Below are 13,494 nucleotides of genomic sequence, written 5' to 3' on the forward strand. Positions count from 1 at the left end.
TTCTTTAGATTAGATTGGACGAAATTTAAGGAGACTCGAAAGGTTAGGAAAAGTTTTGTAAACCAACATTTCCTCCTTTGAACATCTCAGTCATATATTTAATAGCTTGCGTCCTCAGCTGTTTCTCACTCATGCATCTAATTTTTGTTTGTTTCTAGTGGGAATGTGACTTTTAGCGTCCATGGCTTGGAAAACTAAGGATTATAATTGTCCATGCTATAAATAATTACCAATTTTGATTGCATACAGTGCAACTGTGTGCAATTCTGTCCACAGCTTTCAGGTCTTTTTTTCCTTGGGAGAGCACTTTCTATGATGTGTGTTTATGTTCTCAGTTCAAAGTAAAAAAAAAAATGACTTCACAATAATGCATATGCAACAAGTGCCTCGCTAGAGATGCAAATGGCGAAACATCTGATTAATGCTAGTAATAAATATTTAAAGCTGTCAACCAGGTTTTAAAAAGTTGAATATTGATCTGCCTTTTAACCAGTTGAGACTGCAACCGTACATTGCCTGGGATCCTCCTTCCAAATTAGGATCGCACTGAATATTATCCCAACCTTGATAATAGGTGTGCTTGAGATGCTGAAGTAGGAGGTGTGAAAACATAACCTTTAATACATGGAAGATACTACTTTTGGATAGAAGGCTACCTATGATACTTGTAAAATTCATTCTCTTATTACAGCAGTACAGTGGAACTGTGAAATAGTTTCAGTAAGTGTTCACTCTTAAGATCCAGCAATTAAGTTTTAGCTGATTAATCTAATTAAACCAATTCATTTGTACCCTGGACTACCTCTTGTGGTTCTCTACTTGCCTGTTTTTGTGTTAATGCTTTTATGTAAAGCATGCATGCCTTTGCTATACATTTGAATTCTGTTTCTGTTCTTGTGTTCCTCTTCCTAACCTCATTGCTCGAAGCAGCACAAATACACACTTTAAACATCCTGCAATTACTAGGCTTTATGCAGTAAAGAGGTCCCTGTGTACCTGCCTATTTCATAAACGCTTTCGTCAATTCACATTTTCAACTGAGTGATATAAACAGCTTCTCATTTTATATTTGTAAATGGGTTTTACCTTCTTGCATGTCAACCTTTCCGGCTCTCCAGAGATTCTTGTTTTCAACATCCAAATTCATCAAAAGCAGTTTAAAATGCTACAACTTGAAACTAGGTTTTTGACATTCAGACCTCAGAATGATCTCGTTCACATAAAGTTGTTTTCCCTTTTCATGGGCCCTTCAGATATGTTAAGATCTCATGGCACAAGGTTAAAAGCTGGTGGATACACATATGTTTGTAGGTTATATCATAGGGCACTTTTTAAAAACCCTGAATAAATTAGGTTGCATCCACCGAAGTTAGTTGTCTATATAATTGATGCTTTTAGATACTTGTCATTTGATCACAATTTGGAGGACTAACAGGCTGGGGCCACTAATGGAAATCCAGAGAACCAGCATACCTTGCGAGTGTGCATGCAGACCAAAAATACTTCTGTATATGTCTGTTGCCCTGGGCAGCAGGAGCTACATTTTCCATGATGTACATTCAAGGCTGTGGACATGAATGAAAGCATGTAGGTCTCCCATGCATGCTGTAGTCTGCATGGCATGAGTTGAGTCTTGTCCATCATCCCATGCTCCTCCGATGATCCCATTCCTACCATGGAGGGTGTAGTCTCCAGCAGTCCCATATATTTTTGGTGAACGCCTGACAAGGGTGGTGATGAGTCTCATTAAAATGAAAGGCCACTGCAGTACCATCCTGCTTTCTATAACATTCCTGCCACAACTGAACCACAAAATGTAAGCAGAGTGGCTGGGGCAACCCAGTCAGATGGATGGCATATTATTAATATTATTATTATGCAATTTGGCAGCAAACCCCACTGGTGAGACCTCTGCTATCTTTTAGTAGTTTCAGTAGTTGCTTAGGCAAATGACAAATTGATTCGTGGATCACCATAATCAAGCAATTAACCAGGGTTTTATGTTAATAGTTATTACCGTTAAATAGAAAGCTGGCCATCACATTAATGTGATGGGTTCACTAAGACTCTTGGGCTATAGGTTTTGTAGCTCCAGGTGGTAGCTGCAATACTGCACAATCAATATGATTACTCCTGCTACTACCACCACTACTAGAAAGTTAATATGAAAGGCCTTTTGTGTGCTGACGGAGCAATCTTGGACCATACTGTTAACCTTCCCCTATCACAGCCCAATCCATTTGCAGAGCCCCAGGACAGCGGTGCCTCGCAAGACGAATTTAATTTGTTCCACGAGTCAATTCGTTTTGCAAAATAATTCGTCTTGCAAATCGCGGTTTCCCATAGGAATGCATTGAAATTTCTTTTCTTTTTTTTTTGCCCATAGGAACGCATTAATTAAATTTCAATGCATTCCTATGGGAAACTGCGATTCGCAATGCGTCTTGCGAAAAATTCGTCTTGCAGGGCATTCGTCTGGCGAGGTACCACTGTATAGAAAGTCCATTTGGATGGTGGTCTGAGAAGGAACAATGGTCTTGGGGAGGTAGGAAAATTAGGGGACTCGGGTGCTGTGCATCTTACATTTCTTGGTAAGGTGAACTTTTACATATGTTTGGGGGCGCTACTTCCTCATATAATGTCACCCAAAAATATACACACTTTCCCATTATCCCACCTTGCTTATTTTAACAGGAACTTTAGTGTGGGTGTAGACTTCCGATATACCTGTTTGGAGGGCACTTTAATACAAATTTCTAACAGTAAAGTATGCTATTTTGCTACCATATAAAGGGCTGCTGCTTAAGTAATGCGATTCGAGGCTTTGACTGCAAGTCTGCTTTAATGGCATAATTGTTCATTTTTGCCATTTATTGGGGTGCAAAGACTAACCATCAATTACGCTGATGGAGAAGAGCTGTTGAAAGGCCTGAGGAGGGCATTCAATTATCACTTCATTTTAATAACCACAGTAATGTTGAAAGTTTCTTATTACGGGTAGGTTGTTAGACTCATAATGTTTGCTTCCACTTGAACAGACAAGACGTTTATCCAGCTGCACACTTGATCATGTAGAATCCAAAGAGATCTTTATGTACCTTGAAAGAACGACGACAACAACAAAATCCATTTATCTTGTTCTCTTATCTCTTGGCAGTTTTCAATTTGCTTTCTAAGAATGTTTCCGTTACTTGTTTGCTTCCCACCACCTTAATTTTCAGTCAAGAGCAATTCATATGCTGCTATTCAGCTGAATAGTGAGTATTGATCAGCTGCTTTCAACAACACATCGGTGACATTTGGTATTAGATACAAATGCATGTTTCCATTTCTCCTGCAACACTTAAGATTCTGATATTTGAAGAGCACCAGATTTATACTAAAGGCTAAATATGTTTCTCTGCGCTCAGCAGGGTTGGAGAAAATGAAAGATCTTAGCTTTTATGTTAAATAATAGACATACCCTTTGAGAGAAACATGCCTTAGATGAGTAGAATCCCTATGAGAACAGTGCTTGCACAGATTTTAATAGATTTGTCTTCTAAATATGGCCTTGGGTTGTATCCAGTGAAGTTTTTCTGTTCACACAGCGACTTCTTGTACAACAGAATTTTCCCTCCTTTGCCATCTTCTCCAGAAGGTTGAGACAGGGCCAGCCCTACCATGAGGCATAATGAGGCAGCTGCCTAGGGCGTCAAATCCTGAAGGGCAGAGAAGGGCTGGAAAGGCATGCCATGTAGTCTGCCCTGCAGTCCCCAAGCTAGCTTGCTGCCCTAGCGTGGCCAGCACATCAATGAGGCAGCGTGAGGCGATCCACCTCAGGCGGCAGGCTCCAATAGGGCGAGAGATCCTGATATGGACTTCGCTGAAGGAGCGTCTCCACCCCCACCATTCAGCCCGGACACTGAGATGCAGCACCGAGGACCTTCTGGTGGTTCCCTCGTTGCGAGAAGCCAAGTTGCAGGGAACCAGACGGGGCCTTCTCGGTAGTGGCACCCACCCTGTGGAACGCCCTCCCAGGAGATGTCAAGGCAATAAGTAACTATTTTACTTTTAGAAGACAACTGAAGGCGGCCCTGATTAGGGAAGTTTTTAATGTTTGATGCTGTACTGTTTTTAATATTCGGTTGGAAGCCGCCCAAAGTGGCTGGGGAAACCCAGCCAGATGGGCGGGGTATAAATAAAAAAGTATTATTATTATTATTTGGGTTAGCCAAAGATGCAGCCAAAAACTGAAGATGGCGGAGAGCACTGGAAGCACCCCATTTCCACCTAAAATATTGACAAATAAGGGGGCACCCCTGCAGAGTGGCTGTGTTGTCACTGGTCTCTCGCCCTGCCAGGGCATGGGTCTGGATCAGGAAAAAGGAGCATTGGTTGCACACCTTGCCTCAGATGCTAAATGGAGTCAGGCTGGCCCTGGTCTGGGCGAACACAGAACAGATTTGGGGGGTGCACAGAGGAAGGAGAAGAAAGGAAACTTCAACTGCAGAAGCATGGCTACAAAACCTAGCCTTTCCAGTGAGTTCTTATCTCTTTTCTGTTCCCATTCAGAATATCACAAAATCATTTCCCCCTTAACTCTTTTAACTTAGAATATCTCAGCCAGAAGAGTTTGTCCTAACCTAGTTGATACACTGATCACACCTTAAACGTTATGTGGTAACTGGACTTCTCCGCTAAAACATAGTCATGGACATAGCAGGTGGACAGCTGTCCCCCCAATCAAGTAAATAAATAAAAATACTTAACTAAGTGTCCAATCGCCTTGCAGATAACTCTGTTCTGCCAACTTAAATCCTGCCTCCCAACACAAATACTGGTTAGGCCCATGAACATAGTCCACACTTAATTAGATGATTCCACAAGTTTCGAAATGCCTGGCCTAAAATATTTAGGTCCCAAGTCTTATAACGAACACCTGGAAATTGGTGGGAGGTGATGTTCCGAGCTCCTGTGTCCGTAAGCAAAAAATCACGAAATTGGGAAGCGGCATCTAAAAACTTCTAAATGCCTGCTTTTTCCTGCTCTCCAATCTCCTGCTCTCTCCACACTGCTCTTCAACAGTAGCTGAAACTTTGGGGCTGGCTGGAAGCTATTTCACCACTGCATTCTGTATGAGCTGCAACTTCCATGTCATCTTTAAGGGAAGCGCTCCCACTTAATTGCATTGAAGTAATCTAACCGGGAGGTTATTAGGGCATGGACTATTATGGTCTACCAGGAATGGTCACAGCTATCAAGTCAGCTGAAACTGGCCGAAAGCATTCTGAACCACAGGCACCAAACAAGGCTAGTTAAGCCTGTTCTCTTTGGTCACTTTTCATCTCTTGAGTCATCCTTCCATGCTTCTTTTTTTATGGGGACCCAATTAAGCAACTTCAGTAATTTTGTATAAGGGAAAGGGCTAAGCCAGGCACCCCCAAACTTCAGCCCTCCAGATGTTTTGGACTACAATTCCCATCTTCCCCGACCACTGGTCCTGTTAGCTGGGGATCATGGGAGTTACAGGCCAAAACATCTGGAGGGCCGCAGTTTGGGGATGCCTGGGCTAAGCTGACTTTCCCCTGACAACCAACCTGCAAAATCTACTTGTAAAATAATAATAATAAATAATAATAATAATAATAATAATAATAATAATAATAATAATAATAATAATATGGGGAGAGAACCACACAGCATGTAACACAGAGAGCTTTTGTTTGTTCCTCAGCTGTAAAATCTATTGCTATACAGAGGAACACGCAATGAAGAAAATAAAAATGGAATTGCAAACATTCTTAGGTAGGAATGTTCTTCAGTGGCACAGATGGTGCATGTACCTGTGGGCAAAAGACAAGAGTAAAATTTGCATGGTTAAGCAGAGATGTACTCAAGTTCATTAGGGATTGGAAGGAGGATAAAGGAGTATAAAGGCACATACGTCTCCAGCATATTTAAAAGCAAATTCTGCTTGGACGATGTAAACTAGAACATGCCCTATCCTAGAGGTACAAACAGAAAACCAAATAGAGGAAGACAGGATATGCAGATAAGATCATGCAACAATATCAAAAAGCATTAGCTTGAATATGTGCTGGAAGCATCAAGGGTACGAACTTGGCTGTTTCTCTTGCCCACAAATATCCAGTGTTCTGGTCTTCCAAGCTGTGTGTCCGAAAGATAACCCAGGGATTTGTGTGTGCATTTTTTTTGGGCGGGGGGGAGACTGAAAATGATTCAGGGTGCTGTTGAAACTCTGAGTGTGCATGGAGAGAATTTTGGTGGGGTAATGAAGCAGTGAAAGGGGTGTGAAAATTGCAGGAAGATGAATGGTTTATCATGGAAATTTAGAAGGGAGTGTGTCTAAGGCTGCAGTCCTTGTACTTAGAAGTCTAAATAAAATCGGATAGGACGGGACTGCATTTTTTTAGAAATCGTGGTTATGAGTTCTGCTTTGGTGTTTCCATTATATGCATATATTCAAATAAGCTTGGTGCCTTTGAATAAGCTGGGTGCTTTCAGAGGTTTTAAAGCATGGCCATCTGCCATGGACGCTGTAGTTGATATTTCTGCATTGTAGGGGGTTGTCCTAGATCAGGGGTCCCCAAACTTACCCGGCTTTGGGCCGGATGCCTGTCGTGCCGATTGCGTGGTGGGTCGGAGGGTGGGGGAGACCACGCGGCGGCGCGGGAGCGTGTGGCTGTGCGCACCCATGCACAAACGCTCTTTCTGGCACACTCCCGACCTGGAAAGCGCCGGAAATAGCTTGTGCGTATGTGCAGAAGCCTCCGCCGACCCGGAAGTACTCAGGAAATGACGTGCATGCGCACAAGCTATTTCCATCGCTTTTCTGGGTTGGAAGTCGGCAATAATAATAATAATAATAATAATAATAATAATAATAATAATAATAATGTATTTATACCCTGCCCATCTGGCTGGGTTTCCCCAGACACTCTGGGCGGCTTACAACAGAAAAATGAAATAAAACAATTAAACATTAAAAGCCTCCCTAAACAGGGCTGCCTTCAGATGTCTTCTAAAAATCTGGTAGCTGTTTTTCTCTTTGACATCTGATGGGAGGGCATTCCACAGGACAGGCGCCACCACCGAGAAGGCCCTCTGCCTGGTTCCCTGCCACGCTGCACCGCGCCAATAAGAGCGGCCTCGGGGGCCATATGTGGTCCCCGGGCCATAGTCTGGGGACCCCTGTACTAGATGACCCTGTGGGGTCATCAATTTTATGAATTGTAAATTTGAGATGCCCTTCTTGGTATCCTCTCATTCCTCACCCTCTTTTTCTTTAATTCTTAGAATTTATTAGGGCTCAGATTTAGCCATCACCTTTGCTCAGCTGCTGTTTCTCAGCTGCAGCTGGTACAGGGGCTGGGTGCTGCTGTTCATGTTGGCTGTCATTTTAAAATGCTGTGCTTTTAAAACCATAATGAAAAAATAAAAATAAAAAAGTTGGAAGTGACTTTTTGTCAGGGAACTTTCAAAAATTACAACACACAGCAAAGAAATACACTTTATTTTGCCTCTACGTGGAAATAGGAATGTATACAGGACAGCACATGGGGCTTAATGGAGAAGTGGAACAGATTATCATTTTCTTGGGAGAAAAGCAATGACAAACCTAGACAGCATCTTAAAAAGCAGAGACATCACCTTGCCTACAAAGGTCCGTATAGTTAAAGCTATGGTTTTCCCAGTAGTGATCTATGGAAGTGAGAGCTGGACCATAAAGAAGGCTGATCGCCAAAGAATTGATGCTTTTGAATTATGGTGCTGGAGGAGACTCTTGAGAGTCCCATGGACTGCAAGAAGATCAAACCTCTCCATTCTTAAGGAAATCAGCCCTGAGTGCTCACTGGAAGGACAGATCGTGAAGCTGAGGCTACAATACTTTGGCCACCTCATGAGAAGAGAAGTCTCCCTGGAAAAGACCTTGATGTTGGGAAAGATGGAGGGTACAAGGAGAAGGGGACGACAGAGGACGAGATGGCTGGACAGTGTTCTTGAAGCTACAAACATGAGTTTGACCAAACTGCAGGAGACAGTGGAAGACAGGAGTGCCTGGCGTGCTGTGGTCCATGGGGTCACGAAGAGTCGGACACGACCAAACGACTAAACAACAACAACAACAATCTACTCAGAAGCCAACCCCCCCCCCCAATTGAGTTTAATCAGAGTTAAGGTAAAGGTAAAGGGACCCCCAACCATTAGGTCCAGTCGTGACCGACTGGAGTTGCGCGCTCATCTCGCATTATTGGCTGAGGGAGCCGGCGTATAGCTTCCAGGTCATGTGGCCAGCATGACAAAGCCACTTCTGGCAAACCAGAGCAGCAGATCGAAACGCCGTTTACCTTCCCGCTGTAGCGGTTCCTATTTATCTACTTGCATTTTGACGTGCTTTCGAACTGCTAGGTTGGCAGGAGCTGGGACCAAGCAACGGGAGCTCACCCCGTCACAGGGATTCGAACCGCCGACCTTCTAATCAGCAAGCCCTAGGCTCAGTGGTTTAACCACAGCACCATCTGGGTCCCTTAATCAGAGTTATCTCAGCATAAATGTGGATAGGACTGCAGTCCTAGTTAGTGTGAGATAAGCCCCTATTCACCATTTGATCAAACCACCTCTTTCTCCAGCTGCATCTTAAGGTGAATAATCAGGCCGCCTTTATTCTTTTAGGTTTTCGTATAACAATTATTGCCTTTTACATTTACATGCAACATTTCTTATTATATGCTATATTTACTTGTGTCGTTATAATAATGTCCTTTATTTAGACCTTTCACCTTTAAAAAGTGCATCAAAGCAACGGTGGAGAACCACAAGGTTGTAAGCAGGATTTGTGACCTTAGTGCATGCTTGCAAGAAAACAGACGCATTGTGTGCCAAGTAAAAAGGTAGGCACCCGCTTTTCTATGGAGAGAGCTCTGAAGCAACCTAAGAAGAGTGCTCCATCTTTGGGCAATTGTGATTTGGCGTGGGGGAAAAGAACAAGGGCCATGCTATATACCGGTATGCAACAAGCAGCTCATTTTGAATGTCCCCTTTCCCGGGAGCCTACAGCTGCCTGTCGTGACCGCAATGAACTGCCTGCCAGGTGCTATCAATAAAGACGAGAAAGCCGGCTTGCAAACCAAATGTTTCTTATGATAACAGGTTGCAGGGAGGCTCTAAGCTTGACCTCTTGCTCTATTATTATAATATTTTAAGGGGGGGCGTGTCGCGCGAGGAAAACACGTACTCTGCCTTTGGAGGCTAAGTTCTTCTTTTGATGTACGTGTTTATCCTTGGAAAGGAACTCTGCCCCGAAGAGAATACCTGCCACTGACGCTGCGATCCTATTGTTGTTGTTTAGTCGTTTAGTCGTGTCCGACTCTTCGTGACCCCATGGACCATAGCACGCCAGGCACTCCTGTCTTCCACTGCCTCCCGCAGTTTGGTCAAACTCATGTTGGTAGCTTCGAGAACACTGTCCAACCATCTTGTCCTCTGACGTCCCCTTCTCCTAGTGCCCTCAATCTTTCCCAACATCAGGGTCTTTTCCAGGGAGTCTTCTCTTCTCATGAGGTGGCCAAAGTATTGGAGCCTCAGCTTCACGATCCTATTAGAAACGATAAAATCCACTGAACGCACTGGAACCTGCTTCTGAACGTCCATGCATAGGATTGTGCGCTATTAGCTTTGACAGAGAAGCAGCGTAAAGCCCTCCTTCCCAAACCTCTGGCTATTTTAAAATACATGTTTTCTTTAGCAGCTGCACATAGGTCCCACGGGCGTGGGATGGACCTCCCCACCCCTCGCTCCAGCCCTTTGCTGGACGTCCACGTCTGAGTCCCCCTTAAATCCCTCGATGGCGAGATGAAGGGGATCAGAGACGAGAAACGCGCAGAGAACATGCTCAGAATGCTCTCAGAGTCAGAACACGTTGCTCTTGGGGCGGAGAAGGGTTTTCTGGCTGTTGGCTTCAGACATCTATCCCGCGAAACCACCCGCCGAGCGTCACCCTCGGCTCTGGCCTTTCCTAGAATCGGAAGGAACCCGCAGGGTCATCTAGTCCAACCCCCTACAATGCAGGAATCTTTTTGCCCAACATGCGGCTCGAATTGGGTGAAGACTCCAGAGCAGCGCCATTGAGGCTCCCAGCAGATGCGCTCGCTTTTGTGTGTGTGTGTGCCAAACTGGGTATTTTATCCAGGTGAAATAAAGCCCAGTGTTTTATGGATGGTTCCCCCCCCTTTTTGGTTCCATTGTCTTAAATTATGCCAATAAAGAATGAATGAACGAAGCCTCGTTTCGCTCCTGAGGATGGCACCCTGTGCATGCTCAGGAAACCGCGTGGAGCCAGGTGGGCTGGGCCTAAGCTGCCCTGATGGCGCAAAATCAACTCAGCCCATGCTCAGACGGCTCTCTCTCTCAGAGCTCAGTCATTTGGTGGCGGTGGTGGTCGGGGGAAGAAGCGGGACCAGGCACTTTCGCGTGTGAGAGTGAGATGCACTTTGCACATGCACAGAAGTTCCCAGCAGCAGCGCCAAGTTGCAACCTGATGTTTTTTTTTGGGGGGGGGGTAAAGAAACACACCGGGCGCTCGGGCTGAAAACCTGCCAGCTGGCGGCAATTTCTCCAACTTGAGCTTGTGTCCTTCCTCTCTCTCTCTCTCTCTCCACCCCTCGTGGGCACCCCGACCCTCGGCAAGTCCGCCTCCCTCCTTCCCTCTCCCCAGTCCAAGCGCGCATCCCCAGCCCTTGGCGCAGTTGGGGCCAGCCGGCTCCTTTTTGCGCATCGCGCTCGCCCGGAAAGGAGGGAGCCCGGCTCGGCGGCGGGAACCGAGCACGGGGCGCTTCTCCGTGTCGCTTTCGCAGCGCCGGGCTGTTGGTCACACGCAGCCTGTGTGTGTCCCCAGCAGCGGCGGCGGAGTGAGCGCGCCCACGTGATTCCGGCGGTGGCTCCTGACGGCGCCTCTCCAAAGAGCCGCACACCAGAAGGAGAGCGTCCAGAGAGAGCCCCGCCGTTGCCGCTGCCGCTGCGCTCGCTCGCCAGCCTCTCCCTGCGCCTCCAGGACGCCGACGCCGCCGAAGAGTTTCGCCCAGGCTCTCCCGCGTCTCAATCTCTCCGTCTCTCTCTCGCTCTCTCTCTCTCACCGTGGGCAGCGAGAGGGAGGCATGGCTGGCTGCGGGCTCTCCGAAGATGCCGCCTTCTCCCTCTCCTCCTCCTCCACTGCCGCCGCCGCCGCCACCACCTCCTGCTCCTCCTTCTGCAACCTCGCCGCCTCTTGGGAAGCCCCCTTCAGCCACCAGGTAAAAGAAAGGGAGGGAAGGGAAACGCTCTCCTCCTGGGGTCGGAGGGCGGCGTGTGAAGGGGTGGGGGGAATAATGCCCGTGTTGCGCCTCGACTCGACGCCTGTTGGTCTCGCTCTCGGCGAAGCTCGGCTGGCTTCTTTTCCTTGGGTGGGCAGTTTCGTGCGCGTTTCCAAAGGGGGGGGCACGGGAGATCTTTTGGGGCGGTTTCACGCCCCCTTTTCCCCTCCAAGGTGCGCGAGAGAGGGAGAGCGCGCGCCCTTTCCCGAGGTAAAGGTGCGTTCGCCAGAAGCAACTCCAGAGCACACCAGGGGAACTCGAGCAGAACCTTCCCCAAATCTCTCTCTCTCTCTCTCTCTCTCTCTCTCTCTCTCTCTCTCTCTCTCTCTCTCTCTCTCTCTCTCTCTCTCTCTCTCTCTCTCTCCCTCCCTCCCTCCCTCCCTCCCTCCCTCCCTCTCTCCCTCCCTCCCCCCCAGTCTTTCCCCTTCAGAGTGGCCCAGGTGAATTTGCTGCTTGGGAGGTCCTCGACACTTTCTGCCCTTTCCTCCAAGGGGGGGGAGAAGTGCCCCCTTCCTCAGTTTCCTTCATCAATTTCGGCTTCCAGTGCTTTCTCTCCTGCAACTTCCCTAGGAAGGCTGAAGATGCCCACCACTTCCACATAAGAAGGCTGGGCCTCACTCTGATATCAAAAGCACCCCCATTCCCGTCTCTCTCTTTCCCCATCTCCCTTCTCCAACCCTCACACTTAACTTTGATGACTGTGCAATGCAGAGCTTGCAGCTAAACAAAGCCCTTTCCAGTTTCTTCTTTATCCCTACTCTGGTTTCTGAAGCGACAGAGTGTCCTTTTTAAAAACAACAACAACACAGCACTGGAGAGGAGGGAATAGTAATAATAGTATCATTTCTGTGGGAAATCTTGAATATTGGTAAAAGAGCTCCTCCAACGTCTCTGGAATTAGCTGATGTGGTGGGCTTTTGCTGCCCCTACTGCTTGTTTGGTGAAAGTCTTTGGGCGACCGAGTCATGTCAGAAACTATCGTGCAAGTGAGCTGGACCATTTTTTTTGGGTTGTGGAGGTTTGTCTGATGATGGGAGAAAAGTTGACTTGGTAGAGGGAGAGGCTTCTGGAGAAGGTGAGATGCCCCAGCAGGCAGAGGAGACAAAGCAATATCAGAGAGGGAACGGCATACAGACAACTCCTTCCGCCCCTTTTCCTTCCCTAGCCTAGTGGAAAGGATGGAACGGGGTGGAATCTCCTTGGCACTGTGCCCGCCTGTCAGGTGGTGGTGGTGATGGTGACCGGCTAGGCTTGTGCACTCCCTTTCCTTCTCTACTGGGGGCAGAAGTGTTGCTTAGCTCATGGAAAAACGGGCAGCTTGCAGCCCTGGTTTCCAGGAAACTAAAATCCCCAAACTAGCAGTTGCCAGTTTAAGGTTACATTTCACAGCGCAGGATCAAGAGACTGCACATTTCTCTCTCTCTCTCTGCCTCCAGGAGTTGTTAATACGGAAGGCTCCTTCTTCTGCAGCCAGTCTGAGAGCTTTAGACGTTGAGAGAGAGAGAGAGAGAGAGAGAGAAGGAAAAGGGAGCTCAGGGACACAGAGTATTATTATTGATGGGGGCTTTTGGAGCCCTGACAACTGTGTTGTGTTTCCCAGTAAGCAGTGGAATAAGTATCGAACTCTTTAGTGTGTCTCTGAGTGGGAGGAAATATTTATCAGCACCCAATGAAGAAGGCACCTGGTGTCAGGTCAGAGTGATGGATGACTGTTCAAGTCCACACTGGGGGGAAAAGGAAGGAGGGTTTCTAGGATGGGGATGGCAATCGCTATTGCTGATGTGTTTTACCTTCTATTTCCACTGGCCTGGCATTCAAAGCAAACGTTTTAAAAATGAACAGAAACCTAGCTGATTTCATGAAGTTAGCTTTTGCAACGATGGATGCATCGTACAAGTGAGCAGAACAATATAGTCCCTGCCCGTGAAAAGGGGTGGGGAAGGAATCCGTTCTGTGGGTCACACTGCCATCTTTTTGCTTTCTCAGGTTTGCCCCCATTGAAAGGGCTAAAATTGGCATTATTTAGCTGCCAAATACAAATGCTTACTACGGGCACTATTATTTGTATCTGTAATACAGTGTGATTTGTTGAGCACGTCTCAACATGTCTGTGCAGCAACAGTGTAGTTTATGAGAGACTTAC

At 46.7% G+C, this 13,494-nt stretch overlaps 1 protein-coding gene across 3 annotated transcripts in view; it reads left to right on the plus strand.

Moving 5' to 3' along the window:
* Positions 1-13,494, plus strand: part of PPARGC1A (PPARG coactivator 1 alpha) — a 604,317-nt gene that overhangs the window by 4,832 nt on the left and 585,991 nt on the right. The window contains exon 1 of one of the 3 annotated variants that reach the window (XM_060278952.1): positions 10,290-11,291. The exons of 1 other annotated variant lie outside the window; for it this stretch is intronic. In XM_060278952.1, the coding sequence (XP_060134935.1) occupies positions 11,157-11,291 (135 nt within the window). In that variant the 5' untranslated portion in view covers positions 10,290-11,156. Of the gene's footprint in view, positions 1-10,289; positions 11,292-13,494 lie in introns of those variants that run through there. One more of the 3 variants, XM_060278951.1, reaches the window with a different exon arrangement.

This window comes from Zootoca vivipara, chromosome 9, assembly GCF_963506605.1.
Source record: "Zootoca vivipara chromosome 9, rZooViv1.1, whole genome shotgun sequence".
NCBI classification, from domain to species: domain Eukaryota; kingdom Metazoa; phylum Chordata; class Lepidosauria; order Squamata; family Lacertidae; genus Zootoca; species Zootoca vivipara.